General features: G+C 41.7%; 1 protein-coding gene across 1 annotated transcript in view; it reads right to left on the bottom strand.

The window, feature by feature from the left end:
• RMND5A (required for meiotic nuclear division 5 homolog A) overlaps positions 1–23082 on the bottom strand; it is a 25130-nt gene extending 2048 nt beyond the window's left edge. The window contains exons 1-8 of the mRNA XM_068188974.1: positions 22831–23082; positions 18181–18323; positions 11874–12008; positions 11618–11718; positions 6805–6971; positions 5937–6102; positions 3334–3436; positions 1150–1304 (exon numbers count right to left, since the gene is read on the bottom strand). Coding sequence (XP_068045075.1) covers positions 1150–1304; positions 3334–3436; positions 5937–6102; positions 6805–6971; positions 11618–11718; positions 11874–12008; positions 18181–18323; positions 22831–22972 — 1112 coding nt within the window. The 5' untranslated portion in view covers positions 22973–23082. The remainder of the gene's footprint in view (positions 1–1149; positions 1305–3333; positions 3437–5936; positions 6103–6804; positions 6972–11617; positions 11719–11873; positions 12009–18180; positions 18324–22830) is intronic.

Below are 23082 nucleotides of genomic sequence, written 5' to 3'. Positions count from 1 at the left end.
CCAACTCTGCTGCCATGGGCAGGGACACCTTCCACTAGACCAGCCTGGCCTTGCAGTAATTTTAAATCAGCTGGTAGCTTTCAGTGTGGCTTCCTCAATATCCAGTTCATTTTAGTGTCTGGTTCCCAAAATGCTGTGATTTTCCAGCCCACTTCGATCAGCTCCTGCAGGCTATGACTGAAGGGTCACCCCGGTCTCCCTGTTGAGGTCTCTCATACAATCCCACCTACTTACAATATCTCTTCTTTTTGAAGAAATTGATTCTATTTTAAAGCATGGATCCATTTTGCCCCCATCTCCCACATTTGGGCATTTTACCTTCTCCCCCCACCCACCCACTTCTCCAGAGTTAATACTGTCAGAGCTGTGCTGTCAGTAAAACTGATCAATGAAAGCACCAGGAATGAGTTATCAGGGACAGGAATGATGCAGCAGCAAGTTTACAGCTTAAAATGGCTAAAGTCACCCAAAGTCACCCACAAAGGCATCCCTTAAGGCTTTTCTAACAGGGCACAGAATGCAAACATCACTTGACATTTTCATTCACAGCCTCACTTATTTTCACACTGGATTTCCCAAAATGACTTAGAGCTCTAAATTAAGCTGACAGCCTGCACAGAAACTGTATATATTCAATCCAAACAACCACTGTTCTTCCTCAAGAAAAACCGTAGAGATTTCTCTCTCCCATTTCCTGTTCCCCAAAAGCCTGAAGCACCCCACAGATATCTAAGAAGGACTATTTCCACAGTTATAATTCCCCTCCTTGCTCAATTACTAAGACAAATTTCCCCCAGAGGTTTAATTTTATTTTTCAAGAGATTTTTCATGCATTACTAACCTTGCTCCCAAGGAAAAACTGTGTGTGTAAAGCCTTCCAGTTTGAATTTAAGACAACACAATGGTGGCAACAACATGAAAAATTACTCTGCTTGCTGCATTCCTTCACACAAGCTCACTTTCAACAACATCAGAGAGTTTATTAGGCTTTTCTCCAGTGCATCAACCCAGCTTATCCAGCTTTCAAACCACTCTCCAAGATTAACAAACTTCCACCAATTATGGGCTCAGTTTTCCCAAAACACTGTATTCTAGTCTTAAGATGAGTCCTTTTCTGTATGTTGTTTGAAATAAAAGAATGGTACTTACTTGCTGCCATTAAACATTTTATTCAAAGCATCTCTGGATATAATATGACCACAGACTAATTTCATAGGTGGATTATTATCTGTTGTTTGCTGACGAAGAATGGGACAGGCAAATATTGAATGATACCAGCACTTTTTACCGAGGTCCACTTCAATCTGTGAATGAAATTAACATAAAAATTTATCTGGGGAATTGACATTTCCAGATAATATCCCTTTAGGTCATGGCAGTTACTTAACAGATTTCACAATTCAGCTGTGAAAGCAACAAAATCCATTGTGTGGATGCCTGACAATTTCCCAGCCAAAAATACTTAATTGTGATCTTAAAATGGTGATTTATGTTGGGGATGCAGAGTAACAACAAAACAGCACATTCTGCCAAGGGACAAATGCAAATTTTGTTGCATATCTATGCCCTGATAGGAAAATTGAGCTGGCTTCCATCAAGACTTTCTGGAAATCACTGGCTAGGAAATAAAAACTAGCTTATAGATTTCATTTTAGGGGAAAATTAAAAAAGAGAAAAACCCTTGCATTGACTATATTCATGTTCTACAGTTTCTTGAAAGGCTCTGCCAACACCTTCCTGTCTTGTGAATAATAAAGTATATCACAATCAGATACTTGTGCAGCACAACTCTTGCCACGAGTACAAAATTATTTCAAAAAGGAACATACAACAAAGAACAGGTCCGTAACTTCAGTGATTAACTGAGAACTGCAAAAATCACACCAGAGCTCACCTGGCTCTGAGCAGTCCTCTGTTCAAAGGTTTAACCTTCAACAAAACCTGAAAATGTGACCTTCTCATGCTACTTAATGTGTCTTTGCACAATGAAAATAAGGTTTCCCACCCTCATACTGCCTTAGCAGAACACACTAGAGACCCTTCAGTTTAGAAAATGCAAGGAGACACAGGTGTATTATTAGCTGATTTGCATCAGACAGCAATCTTTTTCCAAATGCTCCCCTAGCTATTCATTCCTGGCTGGAGAGCAAGGCAGGAATCTGTCACACTCACAGGTTACACTCTCAGCATTACAGAAAACCCAGCAGGGAGAAAACTCAACACTCATCTTTACTCTATAAATGAGCCTCTTCCCACTGCAGTCGAAGAGGCTAACTCAGTTCATGCCCAGTTTGCACTAAAAAAGTTTCCTTTCCAAATCAGGAGCAGGTCACTGGAGAGCTGCACACGCTCAGCAAGAGCTATAAAGGGAAACTGGGGTTTCATAACAACTGAACTTCATTTCAACCGATATAAATGAGATGTGCTGCAAACATAATGCACTGGATCCCAACTCCTGTGTCCCCAGATGCAGCACTAATTCTTTCATCTCCTGTCTGCCTGATAAAGAGCCAGTGCAAAGCAAGCCCTGGACTGAGCTCAAACCTAGCTAGGGGAAGTGAATGTGTCTCTGTGGGATCCATTTTCTTTCCAGTTATACAGAAACATCTCTGGGTAAATGGAAGGTGAGAGCATCAGTTTCTTTAAGGTCATTTATCAAAGACCTTTCCAATGTGAAAGGGGATAACAAATGAAAGGAGGAGCAACAAAAAAAACTGAGAGGTACAAACCTGACGGACAAAAATAATGGAGATAATAATATGAAACAACCTTGACAGGTCATCAAGAAACTGCAACCAAACCCGGACTTTGCAAGAGACACAAATCTAAACCTGAGGGTCTCTGAGGAGAGGGGGTCAGCAGAACTATATAAACTATAGGAGGAAAGTGCAGGGGAAGAAGACTGAGGAGGAACAGCTGGAAGAGAGTATCAAAGGGGCTAGGAGGGCCACGCTGCAATTGAGGACCCATGAGCAGGTGTTTGCCTACGAATCTGGAGTTGTGCTTTCACTGGTGAATGTCAATCATTTCCAGCCAAGGAGAAGGAAGGGATCTTGGCTGTCTGTACTTATGTTCCAGGTGAGTCCTGTGTGGGAGGACAGTGTGGGAGCTGCTGAGGGCAGTGCTGTGTCTGGGGCAGCCTGTGTGGCTGCCTGGGTCAGTGTCTGGGGCTGTCTGTGAGCCCCAGGCCCTGTGCAGCAGAGAGCCCCAAGCCCCAGAGCTGCTGGAGGTGGTGGCCATGCAAAACATCCTGTACCATGAAGTACAAAACAAACCTGAAAACAGCATTTGCCCTTAGAAATCTGCCCCAGGGGTGGCTCAGCCCCCACTCACCGGGAGTTCGTCCTTCTGGTTCCAAACCCCTGTGCACTGCCTTTGCTCAATTACTGCCTTGATGTTGATTAGAGCTGGTAATGCTACACAACCTGCTGAAAAACTGCAGAAAAAGGACACGTTAACATGAGGTGCATGTTAGGAAACCAACATTTTTCACATTTCTATTTTAAAGGTTAACTGGGACACAAGGTTTTTGTATTTTTTCATTTACATCTTGTTATGCTTGGAGGGAGCTTAGAAGTACAGACAAGCAAGAGTTTTGGGGCAGGTTATCAATTATCCATGTATTTTAGGCTGGGGCCCTCAGGAACTATATTCTGGACAGAAAACAACAGTAAATTCCTCCTCTGAGATTCATAATGATTTGATTTCTTCTACCATCTACTTTGATTTTGAGCTGTACAGGAGGAAGACATCACATGAGTTTATTCAGGAGGTTGCTCTCAGCTATGGTGGAATATGTGCAGCCTAAGAATTTCCATGTAACCCACAATCCTTTAATTATATGTAATTATCATGTAAAGAAACATGTCTTTCCACCTTCACCTTAAACCAAGAACAGAAATGTAGAAAAAGCAGGTAGGTAAGGAAAGGGAGGAAACCAGGGCCCGTGACAAGAACAGCAGTATAAAACTTCCCAAAGTCTGTGTCCCAACAAACAGTTCAGCCTCCTCTGGGATTTACCCACTACCACAACTTAGCACACTATTTGGAAATATTTCAGTATTTTACAAAAGAAAGTATGGCAGAGTTTTCCACAAATTAACAGATGAGTTGATGGATTTAAATCTAATGACAGTACTGGAAATCACCAGCAACAGAAACAGGGTTTGACCTTGCTGTCAGCCTGCTCTGTTTGTTTGGCAGATTATTTTACTAAATGTGCAAGTTTTATTGTCTACCTAAGTCATGTTGACTCTACCTGAAACCTGTGGATCTCTTGCCTAAGCTAAAATATATATATAAATTATATCTCTCACCTCCTGGCCATTTTAACCCTTACACTTTGTTTTTTGTTAATTCAGCCCTGAGTGTAACTTGTGTTAACCCTGCTGAAGAACCCTTTCAGAATATAAAAACTCAAGTCAATAGTAAATTCAAATTCCTGCAGTCCTTCAAGACCCCGAACTCTGACCTCCAGAACACAAGAGTTTTTCTGCTGTCACCACATAGTAACTCAGACCATGAGGCCTGTACAGGATTAGGTAAATATTGGAGAAGCCAATCAGCATTAAAAAAGTGCCCACTACTCATGCTCTAGAAAGCAAAATATTTTACAGCAGGGATTTCACTTCAAGCTTGTTTAATTCCTAAAGGATCTGCAGCACTCCAAGGTCACACCAGTTGAGAACAGTCTTGTTTATGACAAGAGCATCAATACCACCTATACATTAAATACATTTCAGCACCATCAATTCCACACCAGGAGCAGAGCAAATGTCCAACCACTCCAAACATCAGTAACAGGGATTTCCCACATCACCAAAAATCTCTTGGCCATTTGCTCTGAAAACTGCATTGCAGCATCAGTGCATGAACAATGAAAATCTAAAGGACTGCTGGTCATTTGAATGAAACAAGAGGAAGATAAAAAAAAAACATTTAAGCTCTAAATACCGATAAAATACTCAAACTGAAACTCAAAAGTTTATTGTAGAAAAACAATTAGTCTGAAGTGTTCCCTTTGTTGTTTCTGTTGTGTTTTGTGACTGAGGTAGAAACAGGAAAAGCTGAAGGCTTTAGCAATGTGAGAGCTCTAAACCAAGCACAGAAGTCTAACAATAGTGAATGGAAACAGTAAAAAGAAAAAAGTAAGCAAAAAAAAAAAAAAAAAAAAAAAAAAAAAGAAGCAGTGAAGCTTCTGCTAAGTACCAAATCCAACCCAGAAAGACAGAAAGATACACATAATTTATTTTCTGTTTAACATTTTAAATGAAAATGAGATCATCAGGGGAGTGTGCCGGGGGAACTGACATGCACAGGCTAAATAGCAGCTAATCTGTTTTATCTTCAAAGAAGCTAGAAGATTAGGTTGGGTTTTCTTCCTATTTCCAACAGCCTCGTACAGATTTGCATTTTGTCAGATTAGCTACTGAGCTTAAAAATTCCTCTTTCTTCTTTACAAAAGAGGCCCCAGCAGACAATTTGGAAATTTTAGCAGCTGAAACCACAACATAACTGTTAAGCATTCTTCTAAGTAGGCAACTAGTAATGTGTGGAGAAAAAAAAAAAAAAAATTATCAAATGCTGATGGAATCACGGCTACATTTTCAGGGTTATTTTTCAGCTGAACAGCAGGGACAGCTGTCACACATTTGTTGTGGGAATAACTGGCTGATTGCCATCTTCATCTTTAGCAGTTATGTCTAAACTATGGAAGGTAAATTCCATGCAGGAATGCTTCCTCTTGAGCTGCGGTGGTGCAGGGTGAAGTCCAGCACACAGGAACCTCTGGTTTTTAATCTTTGCAGATTTGTTAATTGTAACTATACCCTGTATTTGAGTCAAGCTAGTCAAAAGTCATTTCTTTTGCCCTCAACAAGAAACAGGAACCAAACCACGAAGTACCTGGTCTCAAAAGCAAGAGAAAAGCAGCATACCTAACACTGAGAGGGGATTCAACTGAGAGGCCCAGGAGAGCACAGGCATCCCTCGTGAAGATGTCACAGATGTCAGCCCACTGGTTTGCATCCAAGAGGTGAACGTACGGAGAGTTCTCGATGCCTTGCCGCAGGTACACCAGGCTGCCCATCAGGACCTGGATGTCTGGGAGGAACCAGGAACAGCAGAGTTTGTACAACAAACAAGAGACTGTGTCTCCAGCTGGAGCTTTCACATGGAAAACAGGCAGATACACCGGATCACTGCACACATCCTCACCTCCACACGAACAATTACAGCCATGACAGCCAGGAGAGCTCCACTCCTAGTACTTTTTTGGCTGGGGAGCTGCCAGGGTGTGCTGCCTGGGAATTTGCTTCTAGCAGGTTTACTTTATTGTAAGCTATCTGACACACACAGTACCCTAAAAAATAGGCTTTGCTGGATTCAGCTTGAGATGGTTCATTTAACTCACATGCTCTCCATTTTTCAAAAGTTTAATTTCTCTTTGTATTACCCCACGCAGCAGAAAATAGCAGATGACTATTCCAAGAACATTCCCCTGCATTTTTAGCACTTTACTCTGGCAGCAGGCCTATTCTAGATGTAATCTGCATTTTATTTAAAGAGTCAAAAACCTTAAATTTAAGCAAATGTGCAATCATTCAGATATTACTTTTGAGCCCTCTTAAAGAAGAAAAAAGAAGGTAATTCTAATTGTAGGGATTTGGGTTATACATGATAAATCCAAAAAGAAGCCTTTAACAAACTGAAAATAATGGAGTAAAACATATTTGGAATATATGTTTTACTCCCAGGTGCCATATCCCAGTGATTTAAATCCCCTTAATGTGACCAAAAACGTACCTTTCTGATGATTTAGGGCAAAGGGCTGGAAGTTTTTCGCATACTGAAGTGCTTCTCTTTGATTTGCTGTTCCACCCATCAATAAACTAATGAAATATAATCTGTGCAGTTTAAATTCCAACGAGCTGTTCTGTGCCATGAGCATCTCTCTGTTGGATACCGCCCACCTGGAAGAAGCGAGGAGGTACAATGGGACGTGACACGAGAGTAATTAAGTGGCAGCCCACACCACATGAAATCATTGCAATTATCTATTATCTACCATCTATTTCAAGGAAAGTGTGACTGTTCCCTGAACTTCTGAGAGCCTCTACAGAGCACAGAAAATGGCAAGGCCCTTTGCAAGGAATGGAGCTACACAGGGTGCACAAAATGTGGACGATGTTAATTCTGGTGCTGCTGTAGAGGTTAAGCACTGCAAAATTCAACATTCACTGGCTGAAAGACAGGACTAAATTAGGCACAATATAAAGCAGAAATAGTTCAAGTCTATTGTATTTCAATTAATAGCGCTCTGAATGTTAACAATTACTGACAGTTCTTCAGCTGCATGGCAAGAAGTTTGACCAAGAACATTTTCCAAAATCCTCATACACCAAGCGTGTTGTCCAAGCCACTGTGTTTGTGTGTGTGCATCTGCTGCCCTGGAGAGGGAACTGCATCTATGGGACCTCAAAGACAGACATTATCAAGATCTCACAGTGGGGGAAGGGAAATCATTTTAAATATCATACTTTACCCTGCTTAAACTTTGCTTTCTCTACTATTTTCAACTTGGACAATAAAAATATTTCTCATTTTCTGTGTCTCATTCACCATGACAACACAACTGTTTGGCTCCTAAATAACATGAAAGAATTCTTAAACATACAGAGAGTACAATGAACTGAAATTTTCAAAGCATTTTATACAAGTTTTTCTTTATTATTTAGAATTTATTCATCCCTTTCTTGGTTTTTTGGAAGGTTTTTTTTGGTGCTTTTTTTTTTCTTTGATTCCATTTAGTCAGGCCTAAATCAATCCAATCTTTCTCTTAAGAACCTCAAGTTTCAATGTTCTCCAGTACATCTGTTTCTCATTAGTGTTAATTAGTTCTACTATTTTCACTGTGGGTGCCCTATTAAGCAAAAAGCTTTTCACTTTTTAGCAAGGAAGTGAGGAAGTCTGTGTTCCTTAAAAAAAAAAAAAAACAGGGTATGTGAGGCTTCTTTTCAATCAATACTAAAATGAGAAAATTAAGCATTCTTACTGTATTGGGAAGGCTTTCAAAGCAAGTCAGCCTTCTGCATTAGGATGTAGCATTAATGAGCAAGTATCCACTTTCAATTTGTTGTGGTGGAAGTATCAGGAGTCTGACTTCACTGGCAAGGCTTTTTAAAGACACAGTAACCTTTCAGTAGGAAACAGTGAAAAATGGAGCCTTTGAACTAAAAACAAGCCCTACTGTCCCCAGTTTCAGATTTTCCTGAATCTCCACCAGGAAGGAGTGAAGAGCACACTCACTACCCATGGGTGGTGAGTGGGTTTTGGGACGGTTTCATAAGTTGGGGGGGTTGGGGGGTGTAACTGTATTTTTATGATCAGTGTGCACAGTTTAAACAGGATATTATGGCAATAAAAGTACAATCCCAGCTACAAAAACAAGAGCCTGAGGTTAACAACCATAGACTAATAAGCAGATGAAGGACAAAAAACTATTATAAATAAACACTAAGACTAGTCCACAGTGCCATCAATGAGATATTAATCTCTATTGCATCAAAAGAGCCTCCATCCTCTCCCTGCCAGTATTTGCACCCACATGACAGAGATCTTCATCTTGCTGAGGTCGAGTCTATTTTTCCAAATTAGCTTTTAGGCAGGCTTTCCATTTTTAGGTCTTTGAGTGGCAGCACAAATTTGTATCAGAAGAAAGCAACCACAGAGGCAAGGCCTGAGGTGCTTGGTCTGGGACATGCTGTTCCTATTTCCAACAGAAAAACAAAAAACCAGCAAGGGAGATTTGAAACACTCAATCCACATATTTTCTACAACTGCCCAAAATTATTAGTAATCACATCACCTGCCTTCCTACCTCTTCTCAAAATGACACTCAGTGTTTTCACTTCTGAGACTCAAATCCATCTGAATTTTTTTAAAGTTTACACTGTACTTTGCAAACCATGGGTACACAGGACTCTCTTCAGCTCCCACGTGGGATTTAGCTGTTAAAATTAATTTAACAAAGCCTACTAAAGAATAACTTAAGTTTAAATCATACCCCAAGGACCCAGCAAATACCAGGACCTGTACACCTTACTGTTTACATGGAGAGGAAGAGAAGAGGGAGAGGGAGAGGGATTACAGGCAAAGCTTTGAACCTCCAAGTCATTTCCACCAGGAGCTCACATGGAGGCCCAACCTGGGCTCTGAAGGACCAGAATACACCCTGAAAAATAACTGGATTTCCCTTCCCATCACCAAACTACACTGAGAGAAGTCACTGGAAGCTGATGGGATCTTGCAGGCATGCAGAGATTACACAGCTCAGAGTGCAAGGCCAGACTAGGCCTCTACAAAAGTCAACTTCCATATCCCACAAGGGAAAATAAAAATGTTATGGCCAGTCACATTCTATTTAAATCTGAAAGGTCATATTTTTAAGTGTTGAAATTTGTATTAGAATGAAAACCTGAATAACAAACACAGGGTCTTTTTTGCGGGTTTTTTTTTAGATACAAATACTAATTTCCATCACCTCAGCAGGGCTTTGAAAGTCTTTTTGAAAAGTCATAAATCTGACAACTCCCTTCCCATGGCAGTGACCAGGAGCCACCTGTGTTTGTTTTGTTTCCAGCACTGAGGGAAGTTGAGCACAAGCAGAGAGAGCTGGCAGAGCCAGAGAAACTGGTTGCCTTTTAATCCCAGCTTTTCACAATTTTGCATGGATAAAACCTGCTAAACTCCACTTCCTGGTTCAGGAGACTGTAATTAATCATCCTTGCGTGACACTTTGCTTCAACACCACTGTCAGCAGCCTGACCCTGCAATGGGCCACTCTGGAGCTGCTTCATGCTGAAGCTTTATTCACTGGTGCCAATTTGAGCCCAAGGAGCACAGTGCCACTTTCTCTGTTCACATGGAGGCCATTCACACAGCACTGGTTTCTATCCCTCCTGCTGAACACCTGTGTCTGCCAGGAAATAAAAGGGAAATACCTTCACAAGCATCAGCAGTTCTGTGGGATAGCTGGGCAGTTAATGCACTGGTTACCTCATTAGCCAGAGAGCTCAAACCATGACATTTTGTCACATGTTGATCATTCTCCCCAAGAGCCATGTTTTTTACATCAGCAGCACCACTGTAAATAAGGCTCCTCTGTGCCCAGCAGCAGCCAAGAGAGGCAGACAGCTTTTGCACTGTCCAGCTTAAACAGAATAAACATTATACACAGAAATAAGACGGGGAGAGGGAGACCAACACAAAAACTGTGCTGACAATACACCCTATTGTCTGCCCGTTCAGCTGGAAAATAAAAATTCCTTTGAGGGACGACCATGCCTTCTCCTTTGTTTGAAAAATATTTAACACATTGCAGAAACTACATGATACGAGTCAGTAGCAATGAGTAAGGCCTAAAGCACTGCAAACTGGAGCTGAAATGAATTTAGAGATTTCAAGGGAACAGTCATAACAGCAAGTTACTGTTCCTCAGGGATTATCCTTCACAGCTCTGTTATTATTTGAACTACAAGATGTATGTGGTTTAGCTGGCAGTAAATCTTGTTTCAGTTGTAATATCAGTGTTGCTTCCCTTCAATTAGCCAATTCAACAGCAATAAACTACCCCAGCTTTCCACCTGTGTAACTAGATTCAAAGACCAACTATTTAGGTCAAACTTTGCATGACCCAGAGGCATTACCCAGGATTTAGTCAATGAACACCAGGGATTGAATATCAGAGTGTCCCCGCACTTAGTTTAGATGCCAGTAAATGCTCAACTGACACACCTATGTTGGTTCATGTAAAAGGGAAAAGAAAATGTTGTTAATGTGAAAATATACTTAAATGAATAATGCAAAAAATTCTATCTCAAGTATATGATTTAGCCTCTGGAATGAAAGACAAATTTTGAATTTGTTTTGGTTTCACCGTTTTTATTTTTAGAATGACAATTTCAAGATAGGCTGTTTTGTTTGGTTGGTTGTTTATTGTGTTTTGATTTTTCTTACTTTTGAGACCAACCTAAGCTTCGAAAAGTTTGAAAAAAAACAGGATGAGGGAGTTTCAAGGGGTTCGTTAATGTTTTTTCAGGAGGAATCTCATTAACAAGTGTCACTGTCAGCCCCAAGCTCTTCCCAGCCTCTGGTGCTTTGTCTGGAAAGGGAGGGTGACTGAAGGACAAGTGAGAACTTTGATCCCAAGTCAAGTTCTGCTCACCCCAAAGGCTTCATGGTACCCAGCACCTTTAATAAGTCCTGGTATCCTTCACAATGGGACCTCTTAAAATAAGGTCCACTAATGATCCAAGAGAAGGTCAAGCACCATCACTGGCTAACAACTTTTCCTCCCAGTGGTGTTTCTTCCTTAAAGCAGTACCACAAGTGATTAAAGTGAACCCTTAATCTAAGAAAGAGACATTTAGTTAATCACTTCCCATGAGGAGTGACACAGAGGGGATGGAAAAGGAAAGATCCACTCAGTAACTACCCCTCTCAAAGGACAAGCAGGGACACACCAGAATATACTAAAGAGAGTATTGAAAGTGAAAAACTAAAGAACTGTTAAAAGCATTTTTTTTAAAAAGTGAGGAAAATAAATGAGTAGACTCACTCTAGTGCAGGTCTCAAAACTCTAACTTTTAATGCTTCCAATATTCGATTTAACTCCACAAATGGCTCTTTTTGACTTTGATCTATTGACAGACCAGATTCCTGAAAAGAAAAAAAAAAGGGCACTTTTTAGTTAAAGCATGAAAACCAATAGGTTATCTGACAGTTTAAATATCCACCTGAAACATTCAAATGAGGAAGCTAAGACAAAGCTTCATTTTCCTCAGTGCATAACCTTCAACATCCACACTTGTTACCTGACAAAGCTCCTCAGCTACATCCAGCATTCCCTGCCTGAAGAAGTGCTCCACCATCACCTCATTGAGGATCCTCTGGCTGTCAGCCTGCCAGCACCCATCTATGCCCACGCTGCTGATGTCCGAGTCAAAATTCTGAAACGCACAAATTAACAGTTAACAGGCTGGAACAAACCACCCCACATCATTTTTCTTTAATCATGCAGGACACCTGTGCCTCCACCCTGATGCCTTCTGCCTATTACTCAGCTGGCCCTCAATTATCTCCAAGGTGAAATAAATATATGTCAGCTTCCTTCATTACCTCCTGTATAGGAAGAAGAAGAAATCTTTTAGCTTGCTCCTTTCAAGTCTGAATATTAGTCACTACAAGGAATTAAACCAACAAATTACAAGTTTAGCTAGAAAGTTAGAAATCTAATTAACTTATAAAGGGGTTTCCAGTCCAGGATGGATTTTTGAAGGAAGTATCTGCAGAAATGGCTTTTTCTATATATGAAAACTGAAAATGTTTAGAGAACAGAAAACAAAATCACCTCTATTAGAATCAAGACAGAGTCATCAATGTATCTCTGTCAGTACAGCACACCAAACTGCAAGTAAAAGCTTTAACTTCAGGATTTTTTTACACATCTGGGGAGCAAGCAATGCTGAAAAAGCAAAAAAGGCACTTCTCCACACATCCAAACAACGAAATTCAAATCCCTGATGACCCCAACATCCCAACAACAGGATGAGCTTTGAAGATCCAAGAGATCTTCTTTAGATCTAACCCAGATGATCCCAGTGCCACGTATTTTTAGGCCAGTGGCCTACGGACATATTCCAGGAATAACTAAAGAGATTGTCACGCTGACTCCTCAGTAACACTTGGCACTGCTTGGCACTTTGCCTTTTGGCAGCAGGACAGCAACATTTATTCCAATCCAAGACATAAACCAGGATTTTTAACTGCTAACATGTTTTATGATCAGGGCAAGCAGGTTAATTTTAATTAAAATCCTCACCCACTGCTTAAAACAAGCCTCTTGCAAAATAAAGGATCTAGAACTCAGTATATTGCTTGCTGCCTGATCTAATGACTACAGCTCTCTCCCAAGAAGGAGCTTCAGAAATCAGAAGTTTGGCTCTGTGAGGATCCACAGCCCAGCACAACATGGAAACACCAGCCTCACACAAACACAGGCTTCTGTCACAGCAGGCAGGGCAGATAACACCCAGCTGGTACCAGCTATCTTCCCATGCACAGCTCAACTTCACACTGCACCTTCCTGTTACTCACCACTTACTAATTTCCTTCATCAGCGCCTCTACATCCCCTTTGATGCTGCTCTGTGTCATCATGAAAAAGGGACAGCCTTTTCATCCCTGCCCACACAGCTCCAAAGCCACTGCTTCCTTCAGGGCTCTCAGCAAACTTTCAGTAAAACATTAACCTTAGTCTAGCAAACTGACTTTTCCACCTTTCTGATATGGTAGAGTGAGGTGAGCATTTAAATTATTGCCATTGATTCACACCACACATTTAATAACATTTTCACTGGGGTGTCTTAACCTGTAAGCTCCTTGTCATGCTGTTCACCTCTAAGCTGTATCTTGAAAAATGTAAGCATCTTGAAGACTAAGTAATACTGCTCTTATTTGTGCCAACCATTCAAATCCTTAAAGGTTCACCACCACTGCTGACTCTGGTCTCAGTGTCCAACCACCACCAGCAGGTAACACAAATCCATTAACAAAGCACTAAAGGATATGAGATAGGATTCAGAATGCACAAGCTTGCATTTGTTACCTAGCTTCCAAGGTTGAGATCATTATTAATCTAAAAATAATTGACTACAAGTTATGCTTCAAGCAAATCCAAGTCCTAGCAATGATACAACCCCCTAAGCAGAAACTGTATCCTTCTGGACACTTACCAACCAGTGAAGCTGCTCCTATGTCTCAAACATTATCACATCATTCTCACTGCTCAGAGGCAGAGATGGTGAAACTAATTAGCTCAGTGCTCTCACAAAATGCTCATTTTCTTTCGAAACAGCAAACCTACCAGCCTTTACAAAACCCCACCACTAGATCTTTTCAAGTCACATAAATAAAGTTATGAAGTCCCATCGTTCAACCTGAGGACCTCAGTCATGCTCTGACCAACCCAGTCTTGACCAGCTTCTCATTCCAATAATTTTTTTTCGTTTGTTTTAAACGATTCCGAGGTCTGTATTAAATGTGGGATTCTACAGCTCTGCCTCCTCTGGGTCCTGAGGAGCTTCAGGAACTGACTGCACAGATTACAGTGAGTGACTGCCACATGTCAGAAAAAATTATCACTTGCCTTTGGCTTATATATTTCACAACTGTCACGCATGAAGGATCTGCTGGTGACTACAACCCTCAGTTTTGTTTTGTAAAAGCTTACAGTATGCTATCTGACAGCACGTGGGGTTTAATAAGATTTCAACAGTTAAAAGCATTTCTGCAAGTTAAAACTCCAGAAAGCTTAAAACCCCGAAAAACACAAAATAACCTCTGTGTCAGTTAGTATTCCTGAGGAGCACATCTTTTTTAAAAGCTTAATTAGCAAGCCTGGGGCCAAAATGTACAGTATTATGTGCTAAATACAAAATTGATACAATGTACAGCACATTACCAATAACTGCTACAATGTGATGACTTCAAGATGCTCACAAACACAAGATGGACCTTTTTAACCAACATACAACTCTCCATGTTAACCATAACAACAGGATATGAAAAAGGATGATGATTAAGGACAGTTTTATTCCTCAGTTACTCAGCTGAGATTACTTTGTGCATTCCTCCCTTCTGAATTCTTACCCAAAATACAAATAAAATATTTGTTTATTTTCTCTGTTCAATCTGTTTACACATAATAGAAATCTCAACTTGCAAAGACTCTGTATTTATGTAGCCTAATTCTTCACAGCAACACAAATTATGTTCAGTAAAGTTTTTTAGTGTGCTCATACACAAGTTTTTACATGAAAGGAACAATAATTCAGGCAAAAGGTTGCTTTCCCAAAACAAAGACTGGATTAAAATGTTTGCCTTATAACAGATATAAAATTCAGGGGGGAAATGGAAGGAACTACCTTTCCTAAATGAAGGTATTTAACCATACTCAGATTGCTCCTAGAGGGAAAACATTTACCAGCCCATCAAACATGCTTTGGGATGAATTCAAATCATTCCAGAAGACTGACTGATTTACAGGGACGCTGATGAATGAGCTACCTGATAACAACTTGCTGAACAACGGCAGCACGATGAGTTCTGGAAGCAGAGCAATTGCCAGTACAATACAGAAAAAACTGGATGCGAACATTTCCTTTCAAAGGAGAAAATGCTCTTTGGAAGACAGGGTAGCCTTTAGTGGATCAGAAGCATGCAATCCACATAGGACTGCCATGAAAAGAGGTTTAGCTTATTAGATAAACTTCCCAAACAACACCCAAAGCTCTGGCATTTCAGACTTTAATGTATTTGATGCCAAATTTGAACTTCATTTTGCTGTAAGGGTTTCTGTTCTCAGAGTGAACTCTGCAGGCAGACAAGTCTAGGGCCCATCCAAGTTCACAAGCCACAACTACTATAACTTAAAACTGACCAGACTAAACTTTTTATGTAGGTATAACCCTGCCCCAATACGGGGAAAAAAGAAATTTAGCCTGAAATTGCCAATGGCTGATAATAGTGCCAATGGCAGCAAGTTCTTTCACAACCCAAGCTTGCTAAATAGGAAGTCTATTGATTCTACATGCAACAGCAGCTACCATTTGGCTGTGTCACATGCAATGGGTACCAGTATTAGCATGTTTCCCAATCTCAAACCAGGCCATTTATCTGTGCCTGAGCATGCATGGTTAGTAAGACCATAAGCAGTGTTTTGGAGATGGTAATCTGTCTGTAAAATAAGTGAGCACTTACATGTGACAGAAACAGAACTCCAGTCTCACGAATCAAGGCGAGGGCTGTGCTTCCTAAAATTCTAATAACTTTTTTATTTTGGAAGCAGCAGGATTTTGACCAGAATGTGTTGAGAATCAATTCACTACATAAATTACACTTAATTACTTCTACTGTTTAAGCTTAAGTATATTATGGTGAAGGGATGGGGGAGGGCAATTCCAGTTTGGGACTCCAGTACCAACAAAGACTTTGCTGGCAGGTTCCAGCAGCACAGGGAAATTGCATTGGGTACCTATGGAAGATTTGCTTCAAATGTTACAGTTCAGGGAAATGCTACATTTCACCTGGATTTAAACATTACACATATTCATCTGACAAAAAGGCATAGACTAGGGTATATTTTAAAGTAGGCCCGTTAAGATACTACAGTTGGGGAAAACTAATCAAAAAAATTCCACCAAGGACAAATTTAAGGAGACAAGTTGTCCTAAGTTGTGCTCTGAACTTCACAGAACTACATCCTTTGCTACAAGCAGAACTGGGGACTTGTACAGTTCCCACTGCTTTTAATTTTTTAATGCAAACACCACAGAGAGTAACTGAGATTGAAAATCCAGAGGAACAAGCACACTGCACACAGCCAGTTGAGCTCATTTTTGAAGACTTCACTGAAAAAGCCCTTCTGACACTCAACAGGAACAGAGCAGATTAATGGGATCCTTTCTACTATTTTACCAAGCAACATATTTGAAATTTAAAAAAAAATGTTTTTATTTACATCTATTATTTTTCAAATAAATACACTACATAAACTTAAAACAGCAGGACAGAACACTGGAAAAACTATTCCCATGATAACTGAAACAGCAATTTGGAGATCAGACTCAAGACTAAGCTTCATTACACTTGCCAGCATTTTCTTTGGCTTATAAGAAATATCATCACCAATTTCCACTGAACACTTACACCCTCTCCATACAACCTGGGGCTGTTCTACCTCAGAGGATTTAAATGAAGAAAGCATGGCTAAACCTGGAAGTGTATTTGTACACAGTCCACTTGCTAAAGCAGAATTGGAAAGTTTAAAAACTTAGGACAAGATTACATAGATTTATTTCAGGCTTCAAGCTGGTAATAAGGATGGAATTTTACTCTAGTTAATTGGTTTAGATACAGCACCAAGGATTTGAGACAGATGCATCCTTAAGCTTTGGATAACAGTGACATGTGGATTAAAGCTTTTAGTACAAAGTTTGAACTCTCCATGATGGTCAGTCAGATATAAACAAAAAATACAAGTTTCATGGACATTCTGCCTAATAATGGAGCATTATGTACTTTGTTTCTTCATCTCATTATTGTTTCATTATGCTTTACCAGATTATCATTACTACCAAAGTTTAAATGAGATTCCCAAAGGATAAATCAGTGCTGTGTACTGAACAAATATTTAGACCCTGTCAGAGCCACGTTCTGATGTGAAGCTATCACAAAATGTACATAACAGCAAGTATCAGACTCCCTGCACACGGAGCTGCTTTTATATAAGAGAACAGAGAGGGTGAAAAGCACGGCCTGAAAGTATACATGCAGCACCATTTCTGTATCATTTCAAAGAATTGTTAATAGTTACCTACAAAAATAGGTACAATAATATTCATATCACAGTTATTGTTGAACCTGGAATTCAGATACCTCATATGTAAAGCACCTAAGATAAGCTGCCCTATCTATTATTTAGACACAGAGACTGTGAGATGCTGAATCTCCTCTATTGCTCATTAAGAGCCCTGCTATAAAATTAACCTCAAAAAAACAGTAACATCCCTGTAAGAGGTACAAAATGCCTTTCTTAAAAAATTCTCTGGTCTTACAGGGTCACTGAATGTTTTAGGTTGGACCTTAAAGATATCTTGTTCAACCCCCTGCCATGGGCAGGGTGTTCCCATTGGACCAGATTGCTCAAAGTCACCTTGAACATTTCCAGGGATGGGGCAGCCACTTACACAGCAAAATGGCACTTTAGAGTTACCTGCTACTGACAATTAGCTAGAAATATATATTTATACACACATATAAAAACTAACAGTATTTCTTACTGAGACAGTCATTGAAGAAAACATTTTGCTAAAGTGATAAAACACAACATATTTTTACATGCTGTAGTATCTATAGGGTATGTTCTGTAAGAATTCAGGAGAGTTGAGCAGTCCCAGAAGGAATAGGCTGTCTGCAGTGAGTTCTGAAAGCAAGTTCTGTGCTGCCCACTGGCTTGCCTTTGTTTCTGCAGCTGACAGAGTATTTAGTTCAGATTAATTATAGCAAAAATCCAAATTTTGTGCTATAATGTGATAATGCAGTCAAAGCACAAAATAAATACCTTATCAATGGCTTTTCCAACTCGGGACACACTGCTGTGAATGTCTTTGTGATCCGAGGCCAGTTTTTGCACTGTGTCTTTTATTCTCTTACAACACTGCGTCATAACAAGTGAAATCGTCCCCGACAAGTCCCCATCTTGATCTAGACAAAAGAGAGGAAAATTACCAACTTTGTTACAAACAAACGGTACTATCAAATCTCTTAATATGCAACAGCATAAACAGACAAGAAGTGGTATTAAAGAAATGCCATCTAGAGAGCATTTGCAAAGCAAGATCAGCTCAACTGAAGGCAGACATACAGGAATTCACTTGTATGAAAACTCTCCTGTGGAATTAGGAATCCAGTTGGGTGCACAATAACACTGAACAAATACAACAGTTTAAAAATTTAATGTAAAGGTCTCATGTGTCTCAGTCACAGCAGATGAATAAACATCTCAAAGTAACACTCAGTTCACAAATCTCTAAGGAAGTAACAGAAAGATACTGAAGCTACTACAGGATCAGTTTTCTTTTAGACAGCCCCTAAAGGTACATGAGAACATCATGTTTAACTTCAACAGGGTTTGCAAGCAAAATGTAGATTAATGATGGCCCAATTAATTCTTGCCCCACAAGTCACCCCCTGCTATTGGACTCTGTGTTTGAGCTGTAGGAAACTTGTGCTTCCTGACTTGTGGCAGTAGCTCTGAACAGTCTCCAATCCCCCTCAGTGGATGAGAAGCTGTCCGTGGAGAACCTGTGGCCCTTGTCATGAGATTTATTCTCTAGAAACAGTGACATTTCTTAGCTGATGTCCAACAGGTTCACCGCTGCATGACCCACTCTGTGAAGAAAATAATAAACAGGACAGGTTTACAGGCCCCTGACCACATCACAGCATCTCACAGCTTACACCCTTTGTGCCTTGATTCAAACATCACTCAGAAGCTTGAGTCAGAAAAAAAAAATTACATTTTTGGTGCTTTACTCCAGTCCTTTCTTTCTGCTTTTGATTTAGAAAATACAAGAAAAATCTCCCTTCCAGTCTTACCTCTGAAGGTCACTCCTTTCTCAAAGTTCATTCTACATGAGGAATTTTTCCTTTGGGGACACAGACTTAGCAGCCTTCCACTGCATGTGAAGGCTAATTTAAGTGTGAGAGCAGCTCAGAAATGTCTCCCTAATATTCCAGACCCAAAGCCTTCACGTGAAAAAACAAAATCACCGAAATATCCCTTTAGAAGAAGGATTTTATGGAAAACATGTTCACTTTTTAAGTTTGTTCCATTTAGATTTCATATTTTAACACATCTTTGCTTTCAGCAGCGTGTTAAGAGCCCAGTTTCTGGAGAGAGCAAAGAGAATCCAGGAAAAACTGCAATCATAGGGAGTAGATAATAATTTCACAGCCACTTTTTCTAGGCACCTTCCTTCTTGCACCCTGTGAACGCTGCTGCTGACACTGTCACACACTGAGCCACCCCCCTCTGACCAGCAAACAGCTCCTGCCCAGCCCCACAAACCCCAGCTGGGCAAGTTTCAACAGCATTTTTCCAACAGCCATGGGTTCTAAGAACAAAAAGAACCTTTACCACGCTTTTTTCTCCCCCCAGTCCCATGAAGCCAAGGATCATCTCCTGGGCAAAAGGCTAATGGAGCTCTGTGTTTTTTTTTCTAGCATATGAGTGAGGAGTAATAGGACTGAAACAGTCACTTCAGTGATTCTGTGCATCCCAAATTAAAACTGAAAATTCCACTCAACTATTCCAAAAAGTTCATCTCCCAAAATTATTTCGAGAATATTCATTATTTCTTAGTCACTATTTAATTATTATGACAAACACTTAAAGTAACATGAAGGATCTTTAACTCTCTCAAGAATTTTGCCATGGCAAAACGACCAGCCAGAGATTATGCAAGAAGCAAAACGGAAATACTCACTCCCCAAGAAACAGAAGGGCTAAAATACAACTTTCTGAAAGCCATTAAGCTAAAACCCAAACAACCCACGTGGGTGCCTGCTTTTGCCCCAAGCAAAGCAGTGAATTATTGGCCGCTGACATTGTAGCAGAAATCCAACTCCAGCAAAGCAATGAAAATGTCTACAGAGGAAAAGCCATCAGAGCTGTAGGTGGTTTCCTCTCTGCACCCCTCTCTATCAGCACCAATCAAACTATGAGCCACTTGCACTAAATCAGCAGGAGAAAGCCTGCAGCCATCCCTCCTGGTAATTCAGGGTTCACAGGACAGAGAGACAGCTTCTCTCTGTGATGTGTGTGCACACTCACAATTTAAAAAAATTGAAATATATTGGCCCACAAACACTGAGCACAGAGCAGAGTGCAATGCCAAGTTTACTCAGCCAGACACACTTATACCATCCAAGAACACGCAAGCCTTGGCTACTCCAGAAAGACAGATTTATTAAGAGAACAGAGAAGAAAAACAAATTTGTCTTCCCATTCACAGGCCTGAGCACAGGGCTGGCCTGCCCTTAAGCTTTAACATGAAATCAGCTCTAGACATTTTAATACACTGTGAGGAGGGGAGAAGAAAACCAGTTTAGAGGTTAAGGCAGTTTCTAATAGTTTCTTTTTCTCCACCCACTTCCTTTTTATATCCAGTGCCTATTTAAGGTCTTTTCATACATCTTTGCTCTCAGATCTTGTCCTAACATCTTCTTCAGCAGTGAGGGCTTTCATTTCTCTTTTTTCCTTTGAAATTACATCCAGGAGCCTATTTCTGCAGTTCATAGCCCTGGATTAGACTTCCACATTAAGATGTCTGGTTGCTTTCAATTCCATCCATTTTCAAAAATCCTCAAGATAGTGTGTAAAAGCTGAAAATACCCGTTCTTTGCAGAAAGTTACAAATAACATGTTAAAGAAAAAAGAAAATACTAAGAAATTTGACCCCTATGAATCCAGCTCACCCTCAGATGCCAAAATTGAAGAGTCCTTAGATGTCTGAGGGTACACTAGCAATGTATTGGCTTCATTCTAGAGCACTTATTAAAAGAAAGCTCAATTTGGGATGTGCTCTCTGGGACAGCATCACTTGGTAAGTGCTGAAGTTATGTCCAAGGCCTTCACTGGACACTGCTAAAAACTGATAATCCAAGCTTGGATGGAAAACCCAACGAGGACCCTGAAGGAATCACTCACTGGAACCTTCTAAGTTCATTACAAAGAGAGTAAAAGCTCTGGAGCTGCAACAGGGATGTCAGAGTCAAACCTTTACAGCCCAACAAAGACCAACACAAGAGTGAGGGTCACACACACAGCTCTCCAGGCAAGGTCAGCACCTCAGTTTGTGAAGACACATTTTAGTGACTGCCCTCAATGCCCAAGCCCAGGCTGTTTCAAACAGCACAAATAACATTTACTGAAACACAGCTCAAAGCAATGCCAAAAAGACCAAGCCTTATTTCATCCCAAAGAAACTCCTCACAACCAGAATTCCATGTTTGCTCTCTATAGAAACTTCTGGGTACACACAGAGCAGCTCCAGCACACTCCTGCTTGTGTTCCTGGAATTATCCACACTCCTGAGTGAGCTTTGCACCGGTGTTCACACAGAACCACGGCAAACACGTTCTCCCCCAACCAAACAAACACAAAAGCAGAGCAGCAGCACAGTTGCTCTCAAGTTTGGTCTCGGGAGCCTGCAAGTTCCTATTTTTAAGCCCTGAGCCATCACTCGCTTCCTGCATGGCCTTGGGTAAATCACTTCAGCTGCCTCTCCATTCCCTCCCACTCCAATAAACACGGCACCACCTCCATGGCCGGGATTTCGCAAGGTTTAAACGCCCCGTGTTTACAGCCCTCGCAAGCGCCCGGCATCAGCCGTGACACAGACACAAGGCTTGTTTACCTCCTGCGGAACGCGGCTCTACCCTGAACACAACTCAGGGACACAGGAAAAGAGAGACCAAAAAAGAAAAGAAATGGGGGCGGGGAGTGGAGGGGGGAAAGCAAACGGGTCAGCTCTGCCGTATTTCCTCCGTACTTCCCCTGGGACGACCAACCCCGAGGAAGCCAACATAAAGGGCTGTGAAGGCGCTGAGCGGGGTCACGCCGGACCTGCTGACCAGGAACGAACAAACAAACCTCTCCAGCAGCGCACACGAGGCGGGACAGGCCCGAGACTGATCACAGCACCATGGAATACGCTGAGCTGGAAGGGATCCACCAGAACCATCGAGTCCGGCTCCTGGCCCTGCACAGGACAACCCCAACAACCCCACCGTGGGCTGACAGCGCTGTCCCAACACTCCCTGAGCTCGGTCAGGCCGGTCTGTGACCACTGCCCTGGGGAGCCCGTTCAGTGCCCGGGCACTCTGGGGGTGAAATTCCTTTTTCTGATACCCAACCTGAACCTCCCCTGCTCCCACCCTTCACACGTTCCCCGTCACCAACGCCCCCGAAGCTCCGGGGGCCGCGGGGGAACACCCCCGGCTCAACCCCCAGCACAGAACCCCCGGGATGGGGGAGTCCCTGGAACCACGGCTCTCCTTAGGGGGGCTCCCAGCCCACAAAGCCCGAAGTTTTGAGGGGTGTCCAGCCCACAACGCCCCAAATTTTGGGCTTCCCCTCCCCGGAGGGAGGAGCGGGGCCGCGTCCCCTCGGCAGAGGAAGGGGGGGAGGGTGGGGGTCTCCACGTACTCTCGGTCTGCAGGATCTCCCTGCGCAGCCCTCCCGCGTACTGGATCAGCTCCTCCAGGCTGCGCTCGCACAGCTGCCCGTATCCCGAGAACTTCTGCAGCACCTTCTCCAGCTCCCGCTCCACCGTCACGCACTGGTCCATCGCGCCCGGGCCGCGCTGCTGCTCCTCCTCCTCCTCGTCCTGCTCCTCCTGCAGCCCCGCGGCCGGGCCCCCCGCGCCGCCCGGGCCCCCCGCCAGCCCCGGCCCTCGGG

The sequence above is a fragment of the Anomalospiza imberbis genome, chromosome 4 (genome assembly GCF_031753505.1).
Source record: "Anomalospiza imberbis isolate Cuckoo-Finch-1a 21T00152 chromosome 4, ASM3175350v1, whole genome shotgun sequence".
In the NCBI taxonomy this organism is placed as follows: Eukaryota; Metazoa; Chordata; class Aves; order Passeriformes; family Viduidae; genus Anomalospiza; species Anomalospiza imberbis.
The sequence above is the reverse complement of the archived record's forward strand: the minus strand, read 5'-3'. Positions and strand labels throughout refer to the sequence as shown.